The sequence below is a fragment of the Cucurbita pepo genome, chromosome LG07 (genome assembly GCF_002806865.2).
Source record: "Cucurbita pepo subsp. pepo cultivar mu-cu-16 chromosome LG07, ASM280686v2, whole genome shotgun sequence".
NCBI lineage: Eukaryota > Viridiplantae > Streptophyta > Magnoliopsida > Cucurbitales > Cucurbitaceae > Cucurbita > Cucurbita pepo.
This window is the reverse complement of record NC_036644.1, coordinates 3,334,377-3,349,220: the sequence shown is the minus strand read 5'-3', so window position 1 is coordinate 3,349,220 and position 14,844 is coordinate 3,334,377. Positions and strand designations below refer to the sequence as shown.

The 14,844-nt window shown below is 39.6% G+C and overlaps 3 protein-coding genes across 4 annotated transcripts; 2 read left to right on the top strand and 1 right to left on the bottom strand.

Annotated features, from left to right (window-relative positions):
* The first annotated feature begins 2,655 nt into the window (after nucleotides 1-2,655).
* On the top strand, nucleotides 2,656-5,358 carry LOC111798358 (subtilisin-like protease SBT1.7). Its single transcript, XM_023681449.1, has one exon. The coding sequence runs from the start codon at nucleotides 2,821-2,823 to the stop codon at nucleotides 5,107-5,109; it is 2,289 nt and encodes a 762-aa protein (XP_023537217.1). The 5' UTR covers nucleotides 2,656-2,820; the 3' UTR covers nucleotides 5,110-5,358.
* A 568-nt stretch (nucleotides 5,359-5,926) lies between these two features.
* On the bottom strand, nucleotides 5,927-8,466 carry LOC111798359 (protein arginine N-methyltransferase 2). Its single transcript, XM_023681450.1, has 3 exons — nucleotides 8,117-8,466; nucleotides 7,319-7,714; nucleotides 5,927-6,494 (listed from the first exon to the last, which is right to left on the bottom strand). The coding sequence occupies exons 1-3, from the start codon at nucleotides 8,388-8,390 to the stop codon at nucleotides 6,178-6,180; spliced, it is 987 nt and encodes a 328-aa protein (XP_023537218.1). The 5' UTR covers nucleotides 8,391-8,466; the 3' UTR covers nucleotides 5,927-6,177.
* Nucleotides 8,467-9,592: 1,126 nt separating this feature from the next.
* On the top strand, nucleotides 9,593-13,872 carry LOC111798621. 2 transcript variants are annotated; one of them, XM_023681867.1, is made up of 5 exons: nucleotides 9,593-10,016; nucleotides 10,229-10,343; nucleotides 10,479-11,087; nucleotides 11,216-11,396; nucleotides 13,520-13,823. In XM_023681867.1, the coding sequence occupies exons 1-5, from the start codon at nucleotides 9,940-9,942 to the stop codon at nucleotides 13,543-13,545; spliced, it is 1,008 nt and encodes a 335-aa protein (XP_023537635.1). In that variant the 5' UTR covers nucleotides 9,593-9,939; the 3' UTR covers nucleotides 13,546-13,823. The 2 variants fall into 2 exon arrangements, with proteins under 2 accessions (XP_023537635.1, XP_023537636.1); XM_023681868.1 differs by lacking the exon at nucleotides 9,593-10,016 and having other exon boundaries at nucleotides 10,256-10,339; nucleotides 13,520-13,872.
* Nucleotides 13,873-14,844: the final 972 nt, after the last annotated feature.

Below are 14,844 nucleotides of genomic sequence, written 5' to 3'. Positions count from 1 at the left end.
AAATTAACAATTTCATAAAAAATTTATACAAACATGACATAATCACAAAATAACATAACTTGATTACATAGCATAACGTGACATTACATAGCATAACATAGCCTATCATGTCATGGCATAACATCACAATAATTTACTTTTTGCAAAAATAATAATAATAATAATAATAATAATAAAANTGAGACATAATTAATTAAAAAGATAAAATTAATTACGCCTCAAAGTAATTTATTTTTACTGTAGTAAAAAGGACACAAAAATTAAATATTGCACACGTGGAAAATTCAAAATTAATTGTGGGATTGAAAGCGTTGGATATTCTGTCCAACACGGCAACATACTCGGAATCACCAAAAGCAGTGTGGGCCCCCCTGCCAGCTAATTGTCCACTTGGATATTCTCAATTTCACTTTATATTATATTTATTATAAATAAATATATATATATATATATATATATATATAAAATTGTTAAAGTTAAAAATTTAAGGGTTTGTGTCGGAATATTAAAATTATAAGTTTCAATTATAAGGAGAGGTGGAAGAAACGGCTCGAGATTGATTTAGAAGTCTTTGTGCGAGCAGATTGATGCAGATAAAGATTATAAGGAGAGGTGGAAGAAAAGGTTCGGGATTGATATAGAAGTCTTTGTGCGAGCTGATTAGATTACAGCTTAAATATTGCAAATTGAACGGGTATAGTTTGAATGGAATCCTTAGTTGATAAAAAAAAACGAGCAGGAAAAAGAAGATTAAAGTGACTAGATGTGACATACGAGTAGCCATCGTAATCTAACATTTAAAATACTATATATTGTTAGGCTTTCAACTCTTTGTATATGATCGAAATGATATTCCATAAATCTTTCCTTTTCGAAAAAAAAAAGGGTAGTGTGTCCAAATTGGTGTGAATTGAGAGGCGAAAGAAGATAGATTATAGGCATATAAAGCTTACGGGATCGAAATTAAATTGCTTGTTGAAATGGTTCAATCAAACTTCCTCAACAAGAGGAAGAGGATAAACATTATCATAACGTTTCATCATAAATTCGTATTTGAGTTCGAGATATTTGGAAGGTGCTTCTAACGAAAATGTATATTCAAATAACTTAGAGTTTTATAATTTGTAACGTCCTGTTTTCTAGATTGGTTTCTGATGCTTTCGATATTCCCTAAAGACATAATCTCGTCTGTTATCTACTTGTACTGAACTATTTCCATACCAATTAACACAAGATTGTTTTAATATAGTTTGTCCATAGAAACTGTCTATGTGAGACTGTCCCTAGAATTTGTCCATAGAAATTGTCTATGTGAGACTGTCCCTAGAATTTATCCATAGAAACTGTCTATGTGAGACTGTCCCTTGGCCCATAGGTCCTGACATACAACACAAGATTGTTTTAATATAATTTGTCCATAGAAACCGTCTACATGAGACTGTCCCTTGGTCCGTTGGTCCTGACACAAGGTTGGAATTCTAGCTCTTCCAGTGTGGTATCTCACTGATGGCTCAGGCCCCCTCGGCCCCCTTTTGTGGTATCTCACTGATGGCTCAGGCCCCCTCGGCCCCCTCGAAAGGGGGCCTTATTCGCCCTCCATCTAAGCTGCGCAGGAAAGGCACAAAGCCAATCTCAAGGAACAGTGAAGCTTTCATAGGGTCTTTCTGTCCAGGTGCAAGTAATCCGAATCTTGGACCGACGGGTTAAAGTTTAGAATGATATGTTATAATATTTAGAAAGGGAGAAGCAAAATGAGTGTCCCACCCACCAGAATTGATTACAGATTTAGGCAATTATTTCAATCACTCAGCCTAAAGTGGACTTCTGGTGCCCTAAAAGCAGAGGGGTCTCTAACAAATTGGACTAAACACAAATAAAATAAATAATAATAATAAAATAAAATAAAATAAAAGTTTGCACCCACTTTTTAATTTTACCTATTTTTCTGGTCTCATTTATACATGCAATTATTTTGTAATACCCAACTTAGACTTTACCATACCATGTGGTTCAAATAATGAATGCATTAATATCATCAAATTAAACAATCCACTTAAAATAGTAACTACTGTCTTATCTATTAAACAATGCTCGTATGGAATTAATCATAATCTAAATAATGATTTCATATCATGTCAAAAATCCTGAGGATAAAATAGTTAACAAAGATTTAAAAGTCACAACGTATACCAACAAGATGCATCATTTTTGACGACTCAATCATAGAAACTGCATAGTTAAGCTTGCTTTACTTTGAGCAATTCTATGTCAGGTGACCTCCTAAATTTTTTTTTTCCTAAGATACATGTGAATGAGGACAAAACATGTTGAAAAAACTCGTGTTAGTTTGTTCGAATAGTCTTTAGTCTTAAGACACTAGTAACATGACCATATCTCAAGAAAGTCTTTAGTCCTAAGATACAGTAGACACGAGTAGTAACATGACCATATCCCAAGAAAATGTCAATGTCATTAGATGCCAAATTTGGATTCTGAATTCTAATCCGAATCCTGAACATGCAACTTATGTTCTGAATTATAGATATTATGCCATAAAAACATAGCCATGAGGACAAATTAGAATATTAAAAAGTTGTACGAGAAATGGGAAATTAAAATAATTACTTAAACGAATGATTATTAGAAATTAGTGTTATTGTAAGCATTATAAGAAAAAAAGAACGACAATATACGCAAGTTCTTCAACAAACCTTAGAATTATTGGTGTTTTCTTCCCACACGTAGGTGGACATGATTGGAATGGACCCACTCATCAGAGCTCGGCTACGAACTATTTAGCTCGACCCTCTCCTCCAAACAATGCATAATTCAAACACATCCAAGAAGATGAAGCTGCAATGGTTCCTTCTGTTCTTGATTTCATTTGTAGAAGCACAGAAGGAGACTTACATAATTCACATGGATCGAACCGACATGCCACGAGCCTTCGATGATCATTTCCAGTGGTATGATTCTTCTTTGAAGTCGGTTTCTGATTCAGCTCAAATGCTTTATTCCTACAATACAGTGGTTCATGGCTTCTCCACGAGATTGACTGTGGAAGAAGCTAAGTTAATAGAAAAGCAGGAAGGGATTCTTGCTGTTATACCTGAAGTGAAGTATGAGCTCCATACGACTCGGACGCCGGAGTTTCTTGGACTTGGGAAGAGTGTTTCGTTCTTCCCAGAATCGGAGAAGGTTGGCGGAGTGATTGTCGGAGTTCTTGACACTGGTGTATGGCCTGAATTGGAGAGCTTCAATGATGCAGGGCTTGGACCAGTGCCGCCGAGCTGGAAAGGGGAGTGTGAAGTGGGTAAGAACTTTAACTCGTCTAATTGTAACAGGAAATTGATTGGAGCTAGATACTTTTCTAGAGGCTACGAGGCAGCATTTGGCGCGATTGATGAATCCCAGGAGTCGAAATCACCGAGGGACGACGATGGTCATGGAACTCATACTTCAACGACTGCTGCTGGATCCCCTGCAACTGGAGCCAGCCTCTTTGGGTTTGCTGCAGGGACTGCAAGAGGAATGGCAGCGGAAGCTCGGGTTGCAACGTATAAGGTATGCTGGCTTGGAGGGTGTTTTGGTTCTGATATTTTAGCTGCGATCGACAAGGCTGTAGAAGATGGTGTCGATGTTTTGTCGTTGTCGCTTGGTGGATCATCCCCTGATTACTACAGAGACAATGTTGCCATTGGAGCCTTCTCTGCTGCGGCTCAGGGAGTTTTTGTGTCATGTTCTGCTGGGAATAGCGGCCCGTCATCTGGTAGCTTGTCGAACGTTGCGCCATGGATAACCACAGTCGGCGCTGGGACTCTCGACAGAGACTTCCCGACATACGTTACTCTTGGAAATGGGAAGAAATTCATCGGGGAGTCGCTTTACAGTGGAAAGCCCTTGTCGGAGTCTTTAATACCAATTGTATATGCATCCGAAGCGAGTAATTCATCTAGTGGTAGCCTTTGCTTGACCAGTACTCTGAATCCGGCGAAGGTGGCCGGAAAAATAGTCGTCTGTGACAGAGGAGGGAACTCCCGAATCCAGAAAGGGGTGGTGGTGAAAGACGCCGGTGGCGTCGGAATGATTCTAGCCAACACTGACACATACGGAGAGGAACAATTAGCCGATGCACATCTCTTGCCAACGGCGGCCGTTGGCCAAAAAGCCGGCGACGCAATAAAGAACTACATCTCCTCCGACGCGAATCCAACAGCAACGATCAGTAGCAGCACCACGAGATTGGGAGTTAAACCGTCGCCGGTGGTCGCCGCATTCAGTTCTCGAGGCCCTAATTTCCTCACTCCACAGATTCTCAAACCCGATCTAATAGCACCAGGAGTGAACATTCTAGCCGGATGGATCGGTGGCGCCACTCCGGCCGGTTCAGACAGCGACAAGCGGCACGTGCCCTTCAACATAATCTCCGGCACATCAATGTCTTGCCCTCACATCAGTGGATTAGCTGCACTTCTGAAAGCTGCTCATCCAGATTGGAGCCCAGCCGCTATTAGATCTGCTCTAATGACCACAGCATACTCTACATACAAAAATGGCGAAGCAATTCAAGACATATCCAAGGGATTACCGTCGACACCGTTCGGTATAGGGGCCGGACACGTGAATCCAATGGCCGCCCTCGATCCCGGCCTTGTTTACGACACCACCACCAATGACTACTTCGCCTTCCTTTGCGCCCTAAACTACACCTCACTTGAAATCAAAGTAATCACCAAGAAGGACTTCACCTGCAGTGGGAACAAGTACAGATTGGAGGATCTGAACTACCCATCTTTTGCAGTTCCATTGGAGACCCCTTCCATCAGAGGAGACGAAAACGCTGCACCGACCACCATAAAATACACAAGAACACTGACCAACAAAGGCACCCCATCGACGTATAAGGCCACTGTGACGTCGAAAAGTCCGTCGGTGAAGATTGTCGTTGAGCCACAAACTCTGAGTTTTGCAGAGGCAAATGAGCAAAAGAGTTATACAGTGACTTTCATTGCTTCTCCAATGCCGTCGGGGACTGAGAGCTTTGCTCGTCTGGAATGGTCAGATGGGAAACACATAGTGGGTAGCCCCATTGCTTTCACCTGGACATAGACACACAAGAATCTCTGCAAATCCATTTCCATGGAAGCTAAAACCTGTCGTCTCCTTAATAACTTATTAGCTTGTATCCCTTCTCCAAGCCCTGCCAATGTCTTGGCTTGTTCATCTGTACCTTATTTTATTTTTAACCATATCATCATATTCATGAAAGAAAGAACACAAAGGTGGAGAATTATTGTACAGTGTTCTTGTTGATTGGCTTTCTTTTTAAGTTTCTAACTTCAATCAAGATTTCTCCCATTTGAAAATCCCACTGAAATTGGAAGCAACCATTATTTGCACGATAGATATATGCAGTCAAGCATTTGTAAGAGATGCATGAAATGCGACTTATTGACTTTGAATCTCTTTTTCGTATAAAAATGCTATCCGTATCGATGTTACAAAGTAACCAACTATACCAACAAGAGAACAATTAAATAGGATGAAGCTATTCAGAAAGTAGGCACTTCGAAGAATTAATATCGAGCAGCTAAGGATGTTACGAAGTAGCCAACTATACCGACAAGAGAACGATTAATTAGGATGAAGCTATTCTGAAAGTAGACACTCGTAAGGAAGAACCTTCAAATAAATATCCAGCGGCTAGGACATTGAGGAGAATTAAATTTCATACCTGCTTGTTAAAATGAATCATTGGAACTTTTTTCCACTATTTAATTAGCCGCCTGAGTAGGCAAGCAAGCAAGCAGGCTGTAAAGCTATGAATCTATGTGTGTGAGTTCTCGCAATCCATGAAGTGGGAGGACCTCTTCGTGGCAATTTAGGTCCCAAATGCATTAATTGTAAAGTTATGGAACAACTTTCCAGCAAAAAAACAATATATCTTAACTTCAATTTCCGTGGTCAATATTTTCCTTCAGTCATTACAGACACAAGCAGAGACTAATTTCAAGTGCGTAAGATTCACACATTGTCCTCATCTGACTAACTTTTGGAGAAAATTAATAGAAAAATCATGTTCAGCCTAAAGGAGCAAGGGTTATAGATAAATAGAATATGATTCCTTCAAATTCTCTAGGGTACAAGAAATGGATGTAAATGGTAACAAGAAGGGTTTCATGATTCGGAGTCTTGAGCAGACTGAGAAACAGGAAGGTAATATGTATCAAGTTGCCAATATTTGTGCTGAACTCCTTTCCAGACTTCTTCCTCCAAACAATCCTTGACGGGTAAGGGAATGAATTGGGTGGAGTAGCCCAGATTTTCTAGTTCAAGAGAAACTATATTACAATAAACAACATGGAAAAATGCATTACCTCCACAAAGACCATTAAAAAATGAGTAGATTCCCCCAGGCTTTAACAATTTAGGAAGATGTTGGTGGAACTCTCTCAAGTCTTCATAGTATTCTCCATACGTATCGAAGAAAATACCTGAAGAGCAGGAAGCATACATCAACTTATAACACCCATGAAAAGTGGATTAAAATTACAATGCTTCACTTCCAATGCCTACTGCATTTATGGCAAACAGTTTTCCATCTTTGCCTGAACCTGAAATGACCAGTTCTTTGGAACTGACAAAGGAATAGCTAACTACAATTGACCAAATACATTTCTCTTACAAAAGAAGAGTATGAAGTCTCTTTAAACAGGTTTATGACAAACAAAACGCGATATACAGACAGACACATTGAGGATATATTTATTAAATGGAGCCTTAGTTACTTTTTTCCACTCACATCAATGATTTTGCAATCGAAAATATGTTTTAGTTAATGATGTTTATATTTGAAAGACAATATGCAAGAACGTGATGAAAATTGTAACCATTTAAGTTGAAGAAATTAATAGCATAACGGTAACGATGTAATATTTTACAGCAAAAGATTTGAAAAGCATCTGGAAAACGTTTTTCTCAATGACTTCATCTATAAAAAAACAGGAAATTTAAAAATTCAGTATGATTAATCGTAAATAAAGTATGCCATAGAAGTTATGACTAACCAAATTAAAATAAGCTCTTAGAATGATATTAAAATATATACAAAGGATAACAAGTGGAGAGCATAAAAAACCTACAAGGTTTCAAAACTATTAGAACTCGCAGTTGTTCACTATGAAGATGGATAAATTCATCCAACTATTAAGTTCAATAAATTCATGAAATTAAGTTCAAACTAGTCTACACCAATTTAGATACTGAAGAGAAACATGGAACATTAAGGTTAAGATGGATAAAAGAATAAATGACTCACCATCATAAGATTCGAGTTGAGTCAGGACGTCTTGCCAACGACCAAATATAATTTTCACATTGTTCTTATCAGCCAAACCAGTTTCAATCATGCGTTTATAAACCTCTGGGTGAGCCTCAACAATTGTATGTGAAGTGGGGGAGTATTGTTGAATGGCTGTGTCCACTAGGCCCATTCCAAATCCAACGTTCAGTATGTGACCACCACCCATGCAAATAGCCTTAGCATGAGCTTCCATCAATGGTTTTTCCCAAGCCATCATGACAGCTTTGCTTTCAGCATCCATCACCTTATCTTCACTAAAAGTAACTCTATCTTCCAAGTACTCCCCATTGCATACATCATTCTGGCTTTCTTTCCTAGCAATGGTCCCAAGAACCAATTCGGCTTGAATCCCTTTCACATTGAAGTAAAGTTAGGAGAAATCCCAGTCTGATAGAAACAGATTTTCAAAGAAGGGGATTAGATTGCCCAAGATCCAAAACCAACATAAAAGTTGGGATCAAAATAGAATAAATTGATCCTTTACAAAAAAAAATATGGACATGGACCAAATTGATCCTTCATAAAAGTTGGGATTAAAATAGAATAAAAACGAAACCACCTGCACCTATTGTACTTGCTAATAAGCTAAGTTCACCCAAGAACTAATCATAAATTTCTACGTTAGTTTAATTCGAAATGTTCAATCTACAGTACAGTTACACACAGCACAAGCCGAACAACAAAACATCATTTTACTCTAGTTTAGAATCAGCAGGGGTTGTAAGGAAAGAAACGAGATAACAATCCACGTACCCGCATTAAGAAGGATTTGGAAGACCTCCTGATGACCAGCCTCGAGAGAAAAATCCCCAGCAGAAAGATTGGAAGGAGAGAGCGCATTCCATGGCGCACCAGCTTCCAGAAGGACTTTAACAACGTCGGCATGGCCATGCTTGGCTGCGTGCATAAGAGGGGTAAGGCCCTCAGCGTCGAAAGCAGAAACATCAGCTCCGGAATCTATCAGAGCTCGGAGTTTGTCGGCGTTGCCGCCCCGCGCCGCCAGACTCAGTTGCTCGCACTCGTCCATGATCTTCCAAGCAATCCTCGACGCAGTAATCTCGCACTCCGTCAAACTGTACTCAGCAGTCAGCAAAGCAACCGAGTGTTAGAAGCCCGTTAAAGTGAGCCCTAGCATGTTAGCAAAGTGAAGTTTGGGCTTGTAGCCCACTACATTAAATGGGCTTTTATAGGCCCATCTAAAAGTGGTTCCGAAGTCGCCATTTGAAAAGGTGGAACATTCTCATCAATTTTTAAATTTTACAGTATTATTTATAAAAATAAAAATAAAAATAAAAATAAAAACTATAATTTATAATTTTATTCCGCACAAATTTAAATTATATTTTATTTTTAGCATTTTTTTATTTATAAACCTATTAAACATGAACAAATTAATACTATAAAGTTTAGTAATTGTAATGACCCAAATCCACCGCTAGCAAATATTGTCCTCTTTGGGCTTCCTCTCAAGGCTTTAAAACGCGTTCGTCTGGGGGAAGGTTTCCACACCCTTATAAATGGTGACAATGTGGGACTTCACAATCCACCCCCCTTCGGGGCCCAGCGTCCTTAATGGCACGCCGCCTCGTGTCTACCCCCCTTCGAGGAACAACGAGAAGGCTAGCACATCGTCCGGTGTCAGAGTCTGATACCATTTTTAACGACCCAGATCCACCGCTAACAGATATTGTTCTCTTTGGGCTTTCCCTTTCGAGCTTCCCCTCAAGGCTTTAAAATGCGTCTGCTAGGGGAAGGTTTCCACACCCTTATGAAGGGTGGTTTGTTCTCCTCCCCAAACCAATGTGACATCACAGTAGATAACAAAAGGGAGGTTTATATGACTCGATAGTCTAACTAATATGAACTATCAAACTCAAATCGTAACCATTGAGTTGGGTTAATCTTTTTTTATTAGAGTCAGGTTAAATTTTTGAAAAATAAAAAATTCGGTCTGTTTGCAGGTTAACATTTTTTTTGGTGGAGTGATGGACCAACTAAAAATAGAGTTACAGTCCAACCAAATTGTACTCCTAAAAATATTTAAAATTTGTATTAATGATATATTTGAATTTTATAAAATATATAGGGAGGATAAATATAATTTATTTGACAATAATAGAGAGTGGAATTGGATTCTATTCTAATGGCTGGAACCAAATATCCGACTAACCTAAATTTTGAGGTTAAATGTCAAAGATATTTTAAAATATATATATATTTAGGTAGGCGGGTGCTTGGGAATGGGTTGGTTTGAATTTGGTTGAATTTAGAGAAAGGGTTGATTTTTAAAGGAGGCGATAAGATGACAAGCGGCGTCGAGTTAAGGGAGTTGATCGAGCTACGCGGTTGTTTCCATCGCCGGAAAGTTGATTTCTGTCGACCACGCGCTTTGTTGTCCCCAAAATCTCGTCTGCCTTCTGCACCTTATTAATTCCACGCGCCGCTGCTTCTTCTCCTCTTCCTCATTTTCCTGCATTTTTTTTTTTCTAATCTAAACTCTTTCTACTTCCCTACTCTGTCCCAGATTGGCTTAGGGGTTTTCGTTTTCTTTTCTTTCGATTCTTGTGCAAACGAATATGGCTTCGAGTTTCGATCGCTGGGAAAAGGATCCGTTCTTCTCAGCCGCCGAGGAAGTTCAAGAATCTGCCGACAGGTACTTTTTGTGTTTTATATTGACGAGAAACTTATGGAGGAACCGAAATTTTACGGAGGAAACAAAAGGGTTTCCATTCTAATTTGGTTTTTGTTTGGATTTCTGGGATTTGCCCATAGATTTTGCCAGAAAATGAATGTAAACAGGGTATGGGTATCCTCCGTTTAATTGATTGGATAATCATAGCGCCTTGTCTTTTTGGTGTATCTCAGAATGGAATCAACGTATAGAACGTGGGTACATGCCACGAAAGATGCATCCAGCATTTGGAACTGTGATGAGATCGGTAGAGATTTACGCACTGCTCTTGGCACCACAAAATGGCAGGTGATCTCACCCCTAATTTCCTTCCCCATTCTGCAAGAATCCCATCTTAATTATCTCTGCGTTAGTTTCTTTCATATTCTACTTATCAGCATTGTAATTCTCCTAAAATAGCTATAACTTGTGTCGCGAATGCAGTTAGACGAGTTCGAACGTGCCGTGAAAACGAGTTATGTTAATAGCACGAACGATGATGCGAGAGATAGACACCGGGAGTTTGTTGTAGCAATTGAGGATCAGATTTTAAAAACTCAAAGTTCATTACAAGACTTTTCTCAATCAAAGGGAGAATCCTCAATGCCTTGGATGCAGCTGGATGAAGGTGAAAGCAACGAGCTTGCGTTGTTTCTTTCGGGACCTTCAGTAGGAGAAGACAAAACCGTTAACAATGTTGTTAGTGATGATGAAAATCCACAAGGGACCGATGAAGAATCGGCACCAGCTTGTTCAAGTAATTCTCATGACTGTATAGAGGAGAAGTCCCATGGACACCGGAGGACTGCTAGTGCTAGTCCTGACATTGGTTCCTGGAAGATTGCAATTTCTGGGGTTGATTTCCAACAATGTTCTCTAAGTGGACAACCCGAGAAACTTATACGAAAGATCCCGAGTGTTTCAGGGTTTTTAAATGCTGTTGAGTCTGCATCAAAATTCAAGTGGCCAAAGAATGCCTTTAGGAAGCTGAAACTAGTTGATAGGCCTCAAGAAACTAGTTCGATGTTGTTGCAATCTCCTCAATCAGCTAGGGTATGCATTTTTTCAATTGTTGTTGTTGTTTTGGATGTATTTCTATTGTTTTTGTTTTCATAATGATGACTACGAGCTCGATGTCCTGGTCTAGTTACTAGATTATAGCTCTGTTCTTTTCCGGGCAGGGTATAATTGCTGGATATGAAAGAAGTAAGAGTTGCTTAGATAGTTGTGATGATTTTTACGATAAGCAACTCTATGGCTGGTACGGATCTATTCATAGACAGTTTCAAAGGTTTCTATATCAAATGCAGTATAGTCGGCCTGTTCAAGTGACGTTCTCAACGATTCTCATTATCTCAATCGGTAAGCCTTCCTTTCATCTGTCAGGCCTTATTCTTCTTGACATGTTTTTTAATCTTGTATCTGTGTCTCAAGAAGCAATAGCTGTGTATATTAGAATTTTGGAATGCAATTTGATTCATCCTTTATTTTCTGGGAAAATGCTGTTTTATTAAGTTGTATTTTTGGGGTCCTTTGTGTCAAAGTGCTGGAGTAGGAGCATAGGTGCTATTCACATATAGAAATGAACGTGCTTCCTATGGTTCATCATACTCGTAATATTGATCTCTTGAAATTCATAAGATATATGAGATTTGTCGTGTGTTGATCTGGGAGAACGGTATCTATCATCTTTGCCATGAATGGTAGAAGGGTGTGCTGGGTGCAAGATCAAACCTGCAAAATTAACTTTGGGGCAGCTGGTTTGATGCAAGTCTGGTCCATTTCAGGTTTACCAAATTTTAGAAACGTAATATCATGTGTTCATTTTTATTGGTTTTGAAACTGTTACACTGACCAACCGATCAATTGTGAGATCCTACATCGGTTTGAGAGGGGAACAAAGCATTTCTTATAAAAGTGTGGAAACTTCTTCATAGTGGACGTGTTTTAAAACCTTAAGGGGAAGCCCGAAAGGGAAAGTCCAAAGAGGACAATATCTGCTAGCGGTGGGCTTGGGCTGTTGCGAATGGTATAAGAGCCAGACACGGGGCAGTGTGCCAGCGAGGACACTGGGACCCAAGGGGGGTGGATTGTGAGATCCCACATCGATTGGAGAAGGGAATGAAGCATTCCTTATAAGGGTGTGGAAACTTCTCCCTAGTGGACGCATTTTAAAACCTTGAGAGGAAGCCCGAAAGGGAAAGCCCAAAGAGGACAATATCTATTAGCGTGGGTTTGGGCTGTTACACCGAGTGATTGGCTGCTTTCTTTTACTACTTTCTTTTAATCCTTCAGTGAATAAACTATCAAAATAATTAAGGGAAAAAAGGCATCCCTCCTCTCCACTGATAGAATCTAGTGCAGGCGCCCCCCTCCTCAGAACTGTATGGCACAACCCCCTCGCCCCACCCTTCTCTCCTTGTCTCTCTCAAATTGAACACCCCACCCTCTTGATTTCACAATCTTAGATCTAATGCTTCTTACTTTCCCCTCGTGAGTGCCTGAGGACAAATTCTGCAGCAGTAGTAAGCTTCATTTTTGCTCTTGCTTTGTGTTGCTTAATTGCAATTGCTATCGAGAGATAAGAATGAATCAGATCGACTCGACTCGACTGAGATGTGAGATGATAGATGGAATGCTTAGCTTGTTTTATGATTTGGTTAAGACTTTGTTTGTCTCCCTTTCATTATCTTTCGCTCCCCTTGTATAGGTTGGGGAAGGGCCAGGTGGATTGCCTTTGGGAGCTAAGTCGATGATTTCGGTGGTCTTGTTAGTGCTTGATAAACTATGATTGCAGTTTTCTTTAAGAAGTCCCGTCTTAAGATAAGAGACAAAGAAAACGGTTGATACTTCCACCTAAAGAGGTAGAACAAGTGAGAGGGTAGAAGGTGACGACCCTAATGAATCGACTATGAAGGTGGTTGTTAGCTACATTCCTTCTGAGTTGCCCAATCCTTGGCACATTTTGGTTTTGATCTTCAGCCATCCTGGTCCTCAGGACCCACACAATCAATATTATTCCTCAATATTTTGTTTGAAAATCAAAGAAAGATGCAAAAGGTGTTGATACGTCTCATCCACATAGAAAGCTTACCCAATAACCCAGACCATCGGATCTTAAACTTCCCCACAGCCAAATGATTATCATTATCAATCGGTAATGATTCTTCCTCAACACTTTCTGTGCTACACAGACACTTTTGGCAGATTGATTTATGATAGCTCGCACATTTTTGTTTGTCATGGTGAGGGTGTTGCTCCTGGTGGTAGAAATGATTGATTGGGTTCCCATTCAATTAACTGATTAATGGTACTTTTTTTCCCTATGGTGAAGTAAAAACTTCCCATTCTGGGAACGTGGTCGACTAAACCATTATTGCTTTGGCTTTCTATATGTTTCCTCGGTTAAATATCTTTTCTTTTCTTTTTCTGGCGCAATTTTCTCAGCAGGAATTGGGATTTATCTCTGTTCTTTCCTTCTGCAGTTCTGATTGTTCTTCGTGTGCTATGAGAAGCCATTTTTCTTCACCAACTTGTAGTGTCAAGGACAATGGATAGCGACCGTGCCAAAGGCGAGGTATCTTTGTTAAGCACAGGTGTGTTGTACATTAAACTTTTTCTAAGATGTATGTAGCCATAGTTGAACCTTGAAAAATACTTGAAAGGCACTGTTTACCAAATTCTATTTTGCTGCTGAAGAGTTCAGGATGTGTCCAGTCGGTAATTTCTTGGTGTCACTAACTTATTTGATGTTTATAATCTTATATAAGTTGTACAAATATTGAGCTAGACTGTTGAGTTGACACAATATTACATTTCAAACGAATTATAACAACAATTCTAAAGTTTGATTGCAACAATCTTGAAAGCTGGGAAGGGGGTGATGTTTTGTTGTCTCATCCTTGGTGGCGTCGATTGCTTCGACCCACCACGGGTTTATCTCGAACAGTACTAAGTGGAGAAGCTTGAATAAGTTTATAAGTATTGCAATTTTTACTTTCCGTTTAGTTTTCGTTATATTCACTATGAAATCCATTAAGTGTAGTTTCAGATCTCTTGAACTCGCAATATTTAATCGAACTTCAGCTAGCTCGTGTTCTTTAATCTAGCTGATGCAAAAAGTGCTAATCATTCTAGCTGCTGCATGATATGGGATCTTGATTCTTTCATCACCCATCTTCATTCCGCCATTGACAAACATTATACAGTCCATCAAGCTCTCCTTTGCTAACCCTCCTTTCATGTCATAAGCCTGTGATCTTCTCCACAAACTTTTACTGTCAAAATTTGTTGGATTTGAGTAACACAAAGCTCGAGTTGACTCACTAAGGGCTTCCAAAGTTGAGTTGTAGCGAGTGAGGTGACCGAGTGCACGAACAGTGACTCTCTGTTCAACCCAGCTCATTTTTCCTCTCAAAAGCTCCATTAATGGTGGAATAACTCCTGATTCAACTGCTTCTTCTTCAAACTCAGCCTTGTGCATGGTGTACGAGCCAATGGGGACGTAGATATTTTGGACCCTAAGAAGCCAGTTTTTGTCCTTTAGGCCCCTTTGGATCAAGCTTCCCATGCATTCAAACACACCAAGAGAGGAGTATTCTTTGTCAGTTGGCTGAGCCATGGCTACATGCCAAAGTGTACTACGGACAATGACATGGTCGTCATGTTCGTCGCTATCAGGTAACTCGGTGAAACATTTTTTGATTCCACATCGTCTTGTGGGCACGTGGGTTTCTTTCATTAGGCAAAAGAAAGGAGAATAACGAAGAAGATATGGGCAAAGAAAACAGAAGTTTCAGATTCCCTAGTA